Source organism: Cordyceps militaris (assembly GCF_000225605.1).
Source record: "Cordyceps militaris CM01 unplaced genomic scaffold CCM_S00005, whole genome shotgun sequence".
Classification (NCBI taxonomy): domain Eukaryota; kingdom Fungi; phylum Ascomycota; class Sordariomycetes; order Hypocreales; family Cordycipitaceae; genus Cordyceps; species Cordyceps militaris.
The window spans coordinates 3,000,752-3,010,611 of NW_006271973.1; the positions used below are offsets into that span (position 1 = coordinate 3,000,752).

Genomic DNA, 9,860 nt, shown 5'->3' on the forward strand with positions numbered 1-9,860 from the left:
TTCGAGGAGGTGCCTGGTCGCCGTCGTGATCGCCGCCGCGCGCTGCGGCCCATCGAGCACGTGGCCGGTCGTCGAGTACAGCGGCTGCAGGCAGGCGCGGGCCGTGGCGCCCTGCGCGCACGCGCGCGTCGACAGCGCGAAGAAGAGCTCGTGCTCGAGGCTGAGGATCCGGACGCGGGCGGGCTCCCGGCCGGGGACGACCTCGCCCGTGAGCGTGGGGCGCCACTCGATGCGCGGCGGGTTCTTGGTGGGCGTCACCGAGACGAGGGGGCCGCCGTCGACAATGGTGACGAGGTATGGCAGGTAGGCGTCGACGGCGGACACGACGACGGCGAGGTGCGCGGGCTGCGCGGCGCCAGGCGCCAGGCGCTTGTGCTTCTTGAGGGCGTCGCGCACGACGCCCCGGTGGGTGCTGGCGGCGAGGGGCAACGACGGGTGCGAGTCGCAGGCAAACGCGCTGGAAAAGGCAAACGCGGACGTGGTCGGGAGGACAAAGGGGTACGGCATTGCGGTGGTGGGGGTGGGGGGGGGGGGGGGGAGGTCGACGAAAGACCCCTCGTGCTGCAGAGAGCTTCTGTGAGGGGTTGGTTGGTGTTGGATGGGAGGGACACCTCGATGTTGGGCAATGGTGAGCATCGCGACCCCGCCAAAGCTTGGCGAGGCGTTTGGTGATGCTACGTCATAGTGCGTTGTGCTACAGTTGGCAGCGCTCATGTTACCGCACCAACAATTCATAAAAACAATGTAGTAGTATAATTATGGTCGCATATTATGGCCCTCCGGAAAATTATCTTTACATATTGCTTCTCGAGAGGGAAGTTGGATGTGCAACAAACATCTCACAAAGACGTCTAGAATATCTGCGATTTCACGCTCTGTATTCTCGTCATTGATACGCGCCGATTTAATGGAGAGAGGCCCAAGACTTGTTGAACTCGAATCTGTTTTCCATAGTATTCGCGCTGGCCACGCCTACTCCTCCTTCCGCCTCGGCTATGATTCCGTGTAAGCAGGCGGCTGTTCCAGCTCCACAAACTCGGCCATGGACACGTCATAGCCTAGATGCCTCTTGAGAAGCTCATGCGTCACCAGCCGCTCCGGCATGTTGCCCACCGCGTCCACAAACGAGACGTGGTGGTTGACCTCGCTGATGCGCTGCAGCTCGTTGGCGTGCCGGTGGTGGTGCGGGCAGCCGTCGACGCCAATCAGGAAAATGGTGACGTGCGCCCACGCGTTGCCGAGCAGGTCGAGCTCAAACTCATCCATGTCCGTCGCCTCGCCGTCGAGCAGCAGGAGCAGTCGCAGCATCGGCGTCTGCGGGCCCGCCTGCCACCCGTAGACGGGGTGGTGCGTGGCCGACGCCTGGTGCTTTTCAAAGTGCAGCCGCTTCACCCGCTGCCAGCCCGTCATGACGCGCGTTCCGCCGCCAAACGCCACGTTGCGCCAGACCGACTCAAAGTTGACGTGGTTGGCGACGCCCATGTACGTCGCGTGGTTGGCAAACGTGGTGAGCTGGTAGCCGCGCGCGCTGTGGCTGTGGTTGATCATGGCGTCGACGAAACGGCGAATGATGGCCTTAGCAACATCTTACACCTGAATTAGCGAAAAATAGTTCTGCCAGAGTATCAGCTAGGTAAAATCACCTTTATTCTTCGGCTGCGTGGACCTCGAGTATCCCGTGATGAGATACTGATTGTAATTTGGCTTCATAGGCTCAAAGTCCATGGACCCAGACACGTCGAGCAGAATCATGGTATCGTCCGCCGCCGTCTCCGGTGCGTCAAACACCCGTAGCGGCGGCGCCCTGACTTGCTTCGAATAGCCGTCTGAGGTATGCTGCACCAGGCATGTGTCCGTCGGCGAAAAGTACTGTGGTGGCGGCTCGACGGCACACGCCATCCTCTGGCGCGCCATGTTGAGCGCCGAAATCATGTCCGGCTTCATCCGCTGTCCGGTCATGCCCTCACGATGATTGAGCACCCAATACAGGCGCTCCTCGGCCGTGTCCTCGTAGCCTCGCCACGTGGGTGTGATGCCTCGCCAGCCTTCCATGCCCTCAATCTTGAACTTGAGCGGATTGGAGGCCTGGTCGGCCCACGCGACGGGAATGGGCTCAAAGTAGCCCGCACAGAGAAGGTGAAAGTACTGGATAGGAAATCGCTCGCGAAGTTCGGCAATCTTGCGCGTCATGCCCACCTTGTCTTGGTAGTCTGCCACCAGCCGCCGCCAATCCTGCGTTGGCCATCGTGCGTGCTCTTCCTGCAAGATCGCATTGCGCAGAGTGCCGCAACGCGCACTTAGCTTTTGTAGCCGGTGCGCTTCTTTCTCTTCGGGCGTCTTGCGCGAAACCATCTTCTTGAACCAAGACTGGCGACGGTTGGTACTGGATGAGCCAGCATTCGGTAGTTCGAGGTGCACTTTGCCGTCGACAGCTTTCTCATTGCTCGTCTGCGAGGCATCGGGAGCTTTCTCGTTACTCATATGCATGGCGTCCATTGTTTTCTCATTCTTCCTCTGCGAGGCGCCCGGGACTTCGGTTCGTACGTTGTGCTTTTCTAAACTCAGCGCGCTGGCTGCCTTGGCGAGATCATCCACTTTCCATATGCTCATCGAGGGCTCCTGGGCATCAATATCCGACTGTGCTTTTCGATTGAGCACCGCGTTAAGCCCTATCGTATCTTGAACATATTGCGTGTAAAGATGTGGCACTGGTTGTGGCGGTGTCCACGTTCCGCCGTACATGTAATTGCCAAAATACGGCGAGCTGACATTGTAGCGATATGGATTGCTGCTGAACAAGCTGACTTGGGTCGTATAGCAGTTATCGTACGCCCTTTCACCTAGTTGCCCTTCATGTCAGACGGAGACTCTTCAGGATCAAATGACTGGATGGCAATTACCGGGATACATGACCGCTTTGGACCACATGGTCTGCACTCCGAGGCGATCCCACTTCCTGCGCTTGTACTGGTGTACCAGGCAGTTGCAATATGCGTCGAGCTCGTGCTCTGGTTCTAGGTCGGAATTGTACAGTCTGTACCGGATCTGGACAGTTTGTAGCATGTTTTGCATTTCTTGCTGCGCGGGGCCGATGTTAGCTTGCGCCGTGCACTTGAGGCTTCTCCTCCACCCACCTCATCCTGGGCGCGGACGTGCGCTGCCTGTATTACTGCATTGGTATGACTATGAATCGTCGACCTTTCTGTGGCCTCGTATGTCGGCAACATGCTATTGCCGTTTGGGCGAGCGTCTGTCAGGTGCTTGCCGCTCTTCTGGTCACTCGTCTCCCCGGGAGCGTTGTGAAGGTCTGGGTCGTCATAGTAAGCAGTGACGGCCGCTTCTACTGTCGTCGCGGCCTGTCAGCGACCAGTGTTAGTATGGCATCGCCAGGAGAAAAGAGGCGCCTCGGCGGTTATCTTGCCTCGAGAAAGACAAAGGCCTTGCCCTCCCCCGCTTCGGGCGCAAAACTAAGGAACTCTGCAATTCGCTCCTCAGACGGGAACATGGCTAGGAACTTGTGCGGAGGCAATTAAGTAAGATGATATTGAAGAAGAAGAACAGAGGACATGTTTCACCAAGTCGAAATATCTCAAAGTCCCTCGGTGGATTGAAAACAGGAAAACCATTGCCCATGACTGTTGGACGCGCGTTTTCTGGATAAACGGCACATCGGCCCTGACGCCCAGTTTGGCTGCATGATCACGCGCCTTAGCCCATGCCGGTAAGGCTGTCGCCGATGGGATGGGGCTGAACTACCAGGCAACTTTCGAAATTCAGCCGTAGCTCTAACTCAATAGAACTAAGCAGACTGGCGACAACTTTGGCTTCTTTGTCAAGGACTGGCATGTGCATCAGCCAAGGCACATGGTAACACCCGCGTTGTTGTTAAGCGTGTGCGCTGATGATGAATGTGTCATCAGCACTAAGCTGTACAAAACAACCAGCATCCTCACCCTTGCGACACGCGTGACATGTCAGAAAAGATGATGCTACGGAGTACTCATCGGAAGTGTAGGTTGTAACTAAACGGCTTCGATCTGCTAGGCTAGAACTTGCAAACGCCAAGTAGAAGTCTTGGCATCATCATGGGTAGCCGATCTCGTTAGCGTTTTTCTGATAAAAAAGGATGAAATCACAGTGGAAAAAAAACCTACTGCGCTCAGAACCTAGGTAAGGTAGTTAGAAACACTCGCCTGCGTTCCCCACAATCAAAAAGAAATCAAAAAAGAAATCTCCGAGGACGGAATCGAACCGCCGACTTTTCGATGACAATTAATCAATTACAGTCGAACGCCATGAACCAACTAGACCACTCAGAGTTGCTTTTCTTGAAGACCAAAGCCTCGCTATTTTATCATATGATCACTGCGAAGCAGGCCAACGGTTATTATTAAGTTGTTCAGAACAGCATTTCATTAACTAGGTACCTAGGTACCAAGCCAAGTCCCTCGCCTTCTAGCAGCAATATGGTCGACATGGTACTACTGCTGGATGCAGCTTCGAATCGTCGCATGCTCGTACTTCGCGCCGCGCATTTCTATTCCCCCATTTTGTCCTGCGCGCCATCTCAGACCGCTTGCATAACAACACGAGCGCCACCGAGTCCTTTTCTCAATAATTGGTTCAAGTCACGGACTCGTGCAAAATGACGACGCTGCGTTCCTACTTTATGAGAATATGATATGAGTCGCCAGATGTTGCGTCGCCGACTGTCATGTCCCTGGAAAGGAAAATGATAATCTTGGATGATGCACTGCCTTTAGACTGTACCCTCTTGTACCACTTCAGACATAGGTTCCTTGCTCACGCAATCGGTGCAAGAAAGATGCTTAATATATTCAAAGCGCCGTTTTTTGGCCATTTACAAGCTCTATTAATTGATAAACTAGTCGCTTTCATCCTCGCTGTCATCACTGCCTTCCTCCTCGTCATCAAGCTCCTCCTCCTCCTCCTCGCTGTCCTCGGCACCATCCGCCCGCGGGACCATGACAAACGCCGCCAGGCACGTAATACGATTATGCGTCTCATATAAGCCCGCCAGCGTACCGACCTCGTTGCCCTCGCCGGCGCGCAGCTCCTGATCCGTGACCGTCCACGCGCGCACCTTGCCGTCGCTGCTCGCCGCCACCACGTACAGCAGCCCCGGGTTGAGGTTACTGCGGAGCACCGCAAAGTCTTTGATGCGGCCCGTCACGCCGGCGTCCTTGCCGCCGATCTGTCCGACGAGCTTGGCAAGAGGCAGTCTCTCGGCCCCGTCGTCCGTCTCCTGCTTCACCAGGTCGTCCGTCTTGGTCGAAAAGAACAGCACGCGGCCGTCTTCGGTCGACACCGCCAGGACCGAGTCCGCCTGGCCGCCCTTCTCCTCCTCTTCCTCTGCGCCACCCAGACTGACATAGGTCACCTGGTGAATCTTGGTCTTGCACGGCATGACGCGGCACTTGGGCACGCTGTCCATGCCAAACGCCACCACGTCCCGCTCAAACGCCACCGCAAACTCGTCCGCGCCGTCCGCGCTGCCCCAGACGACACGCCGGCCCTCGCCGCTCGAGTGCTTGCCCTCGCCGGCCTGCACCAGCATGTCCCTCGTGAAGCTGAGCACGCCGGCCTTTTTCCCCGTCACCAGGTTCCACAGCCGCATGCAGCGCTCGCCGCGACTGACGCTGATCATGAGCTTCATGCTCGGGTGAATGGCAAAGTCGACGACGCCCGAGGGCGTGCCGCCAAACGGGGCCGTGTCGCCGCTCGGCCGCCCAAATGCCGCCGGGATCGGCGCCTTGATGGTGCTCAGCATCGACCAGTCGCGCGTCCGCGTCACCGCCAGCGTCGAGTCCTCGCTCGCCGACAGCAACTTGGCGCGCGTCGGGAAGCGCAGCGCCGTCACCGTCGACGCGTGGTGCAGCAGCGTGCCCACCTCGCGGTTCTTCGGGTTCTCGAGGATCGGCCGCGGCGCCACCGTGGCGAGCAGCGCCCGGCTCTTCTTGTCGGCCGCCTGCGGCGGCGGGTGCGCCGACAGGCTGTACACGTGGATCCGCTCGTCGGTGCTGCCCGTCGCCAGCAGCACCTTTTGCGCCTGGCCGGGCAACGGGGCCGACACGGGCGACACGGCGACGCAGCGAATGGCCGAGCTGTGCGCGTTGAAGAGAAACGTGTCGGAAAACTGGCACTCGGCGTCGTTGTGAAGAGCGGCTGTCATTCCATGCAGCACCTGGTCATAGGAGCCGGCAATGATTTGAAGGGTCTCGGGCTGCAGGCCGGACGAGTTGCTGTTTGTTTGTGTCGTCTTTTTCGTAGCGGCCGGGGCGGCTTTTGCCTTTTTATTTTGCTTTTGTTCGGTAGAGACCGGAGTCTCAAATGCAACTGCTTGTTGTCTCTTTCTTTTCGCCATTTTTTTGGTGTGTCTTGTTGTAGAGAATTGGAAAAATCTGGTCGAGAGGAGTGCAGCTTTCCTCGAGGTTACAGAAAAAAAGTTTTGGGGACAGTACTGATAAGATAAGCCCCAGTTGCCTCTTTCGGTCGCTCCAGCTCCAGCAGCCAGCCTCGACTTCTATAAAAAGCGACAGCGAGATTTAAATTTGAAAAATTGAAGATCAATACTTGTCAGAATTGAAGAGAATGAAAATGAAAGGATATGGTTGCTATATCATTATGCAATCATGCAGTCATATATACGCTTACTTACACGCGACGGCCGCTGCTTCGCGAAATGCCAACTCTATCTGCGGCCGCCACCTCCTTCAATGGCGCTAAGGCTAGGGAATCGATTTGAGAAATCGTCTATGTAATCCTCCTTGTCCTGGGTAGACCACGGCAAGGCCGGCTGTCCAGGCAAGTCTTCCGCAACCAGCTGCTCCGGCTGGTTCCGCAATCTGTTCTTTACAGGCGACAGCGACCGGTCGCGTGTGACGGAGCCTGTGGGGATGTTGTTCAGGTGCTCTGGCTTCTTGGGCGGCGGCCGAGGCGTCGGTTTGTTAAGACCTGTAAGGGATGGCGCGCTTGCAACTGGCGTAATATCCGTTCTCGGCGCCGGCGTAGCTGCCTGCGGCATGGTACTTGAACGGGCGACGCCATCAAGCACCGGCTTTCGTTTGATCTGCGGCTTGAGTTTACTAGCAGCCGCGGCAGCATCTGCGTACTTGCCATAGCCTTCAGCCGTTCGCGGCACACTGTTCTGCGTCTGTTCCTCTGCCATGTAAGCCTGCACCCTGTCCTGTATACTGCTAGGCTTAGGCCCGGGTACGGGCTTCTTTCCCTGCGCTGCGCCGGCCAGTCGCTGCCGGTATTCAGACTGCGCAGCGGCCACTCTCTGCTCTTCTTCCTCTAGCTGTAGACGCTCACGCTCACGGCGCATTTCTGGCGTCAACTCTTCCTCGCCTTCATCACCACTGCTCTCGTAGCCCTTGACACCGGGGATGGTCGAATCGCTTGATGGCGTCCAGGTTTGCGCTGGCTGCTTCTTATCACCAACAGTACTCGGTGGCTGCTCAAATTTGCTGAAAGCAGTTTCTAAAACGGCGTCTCGAAGCTTGTGATCCGGTCGGGCGTTGTAATCGTTAGCCACGACGCGATCATTTCTTTGGCCAAATTCAGTAGGAGTGCGGGTTTGGTTTTGCAACTGATCGTAACCATCACCCAACGGCGGTTCAGGATTTTGCGTAGATTTTTTGCTGTGATCTGGCAAAGAGTGCTTCCGACTGTCAAAGTTGGTGCTAACAGGTCGGGGTCGGCTCGCATTGAAATCTGAGTAGCCGCGCACGTTCTCGAACTTTGGAGTTTCGGGCGTGGTTGGACGAGCTTGTAATCTGGTAGTTTGGACCGAAGAGGCAGGAGGTGTCGGACGAACAGAAACGGAGGAGGATCGCATGATGGGTTTTTGCTGTATAAGTTGAGCCGGCGCCGCCATTTGTTTCTGTTCCCTCTCAGAGGCGGGGTCAAATGTCATCGTGCCGGTTGATACATAACGGGATGCAGTGATCGAAGCTGGGAGTGGTTGAATAGAGACAGGCCGGATATTGACTGGCTGAGATGTCGACGGCTTAATGGCTGCCGGGGCTATCGCTATCGCTGGTGGCGCAACAGATGGCCTGCTCACAACAGGTGTAACAGAGTGGGGGCGCTCCAATGGCACAGTGGCAGGGGCAGCTTGTCTGGATGCCGCAAAGGCCGAGTCTGCTAGCTTGTCGGCCATGTTGATCTTGGGAGCCACACTTGGTTTCGGCGTTGTTGGGCTCTTGGGGTCAAAATCGAACTTGTTGCCCTTGTGATGAAGCAGTGAAAACTGATCCAGGCTAGGAAATCGCTCTGAAATGTCGTCAGATACAGACGGCTTCGCGCTCGCGCTCGCGTTCCCATCCAGCGCGGCGAATGGGTCATCGTCTTTCACACGATTTGAGGCGCCGCTGACCGCAGGCGGCTGAGATTGTGCCGGCGATGGCGTTGGTCGACCACGCCGCATAGGTGTAATATCTGGTAGCTTTTCCTGACTTTGAACTGGGGCAGATAACGACACACCAACTACTGGTTTCGGTGCTTCTCGGTACGCTTCGCCCTTCGTTTTAGACGGTGATTCTGACCCGGAACGCCCCGAATAGATCTGAATGGTTAGCTGAGTTGCGAACTACCACGTGCAATCAATACGTACATCGGGAATCGGAATCTTGCGGCCTTGCATGGCACAAGCCTCGGCCACCACCTGGTATATATTCGGTCGAGCATTCAGGTCCTCTCGGAGCATGGATGCTACAAGAGTCAGTATTCAGCCATCGCAGGATGGAAACAGCACACGTACCGATAAGTCTCTTGATTTTTTCAGAAAAATTGGGATGGCTGGGGAATTTGTAGCTCGCGTTCAGGATTGCAAGCTGCCCCTGGTCTTCAAACGGGGTGGTATAATAGCAGAGCTTGTACAAGAAGACGCCGAGGGCCCAAATATCGGCCTTTTCGTTGAGGGGCTGTTTTCGGTAGACGTCGACCATTTCGGGACTTCTATATTGGAGGGTCGTATGTTTCTGCACATCCTCGTCCATCAAGCGACACTCGACAACCGACGAAGGTGCCGGTCTCGGCGGGGCCGCGGAGCCGAAATCGCAGAGCATAAAGCGGCGGCCGCCGGAGCGCGTGGTGATGAGGACGTTTTCGACCTTGATGTCGCGGTGCAGCAGCGCGGGCTTGAGGTAGTGCATGCAGGCGACGCCCTCGGCAATGTCAGCAAAGATGTTGAGAATCTCAGGTTCGGTAAGGCGGTGCTGCAGGCGCGTATTCATAAAGTCAATGAGGCCGCCGCCGTCGCAATACTCCATGAGTAAAAAGACCTCGTAGCCGCCGCCGCGCAGCTCCGAGGCGTGCGAGTCCATGTAGGCGACAATGGGGCGGTGGCCCTTGAGGCGCTTCATGGTCTCGACCTCGGTGCGCATGGCGCGCAGGCTCTCCTTGTCGGGGACGGCGACACGCTTGAGGACGGCGAGGTCGGTGCCATCGACGGGCGCGGGCAGCCGCACCAGGTACACGTGGGCGAAACCGCCCTCGGAAAGGTACTTTTGGATCACGACGCGGTGGCTGCCAACCTGGATCTTGGTGCCCGACGTAAACGTGCCCGGGGGAGCGCCGCCTCCGGGACGGTGGCCGTGGCCGTGGCCCGGCAGGCCGGCATTGCCACTGGCAGGATGCACGGCGTAGCCCTGCTGCGACGGAGGAGCGTGGCGCGGGGGCACCTGGTGGCCGTAGGAAGTCATGATGCGGCGCGCACTGTGCAAGCGAGAAGGCGGTTGCCGCTTGTCCTTGTTCTGCTTGTCTGGTAGGAAAGCTGGCGAGTGAAGAGGCAAAAAAGTGAGATCGACCGGAAGGGGGGGGGGGGGGGGGGGGGG

At 57.2% G+C, this 9,860-nt stretch overlaps 3 protein-coding genes across 3 annotated transcripts; all 3 read right to left on the reverse strand.

Annotated features, from left to right (window-relative positions):
* Positions 1-993: 993 nt before the first annotated feature.
* On the reverse strand, positions 994-3,505 carry CCM_07250 (uncharacterized protein; the record flags this gene model as incomplete). Its single annotated transcript, XM_006672388.1, has 5 exons — positions 994-1,586; positions 1,644-2,840; positions 2,901-3,078; positions 3,135-3,356; positions 3,434-3,505. The coding sequence occupies 5 exons, from the start codon at positions 3,503-3,505 to the stop codon at positions 994-996; spliced, it is 2,262 nt and encodes a 753-aa protein (XP_006672451.1).
* Positions 3,506-4,885: 1,380 nt separating this feature from the next.
* Positions 4,886-6,385, reverse strand: CCM_07251 (WD40 repeat-like-containing domain; the record flags this gene model as incomplete). The annotated part of the gene is made up of 1 exon (XM_006672389.1): positions 4,886-6,385. The coding sequence occupies one exon, from the start codon at positions 6,383-6,385 to the stop codon at positions 4,886-4,888; it is 1,500 nt and encodes a 499-aa protein (XP_006672452.1).
* A 327-nt stretch (positions 6,386-6,712) lies between these two features.
* On the reverse strand, positions 6,713-9,728 carry CCM_07252 (serine/threonine protein kinase, putative; the record flags this gene model as incomplete). The annotated part of the gene is made up of 3 exons (XM_006672390.1): positions 6,713-8,590; positions 8,639-8,736; positions 8,786-9,728. The coding sequence occupies 3 exons, from the start codon at positions 9,726-9,728 to the stop codon at positions 6,713-6,715; spliced, it is 2,919 nt and encodes a 972-aa protein (XP_006672453.1).
* Positions 9,729-9,860: the final 132 nt, after the last annotated feature.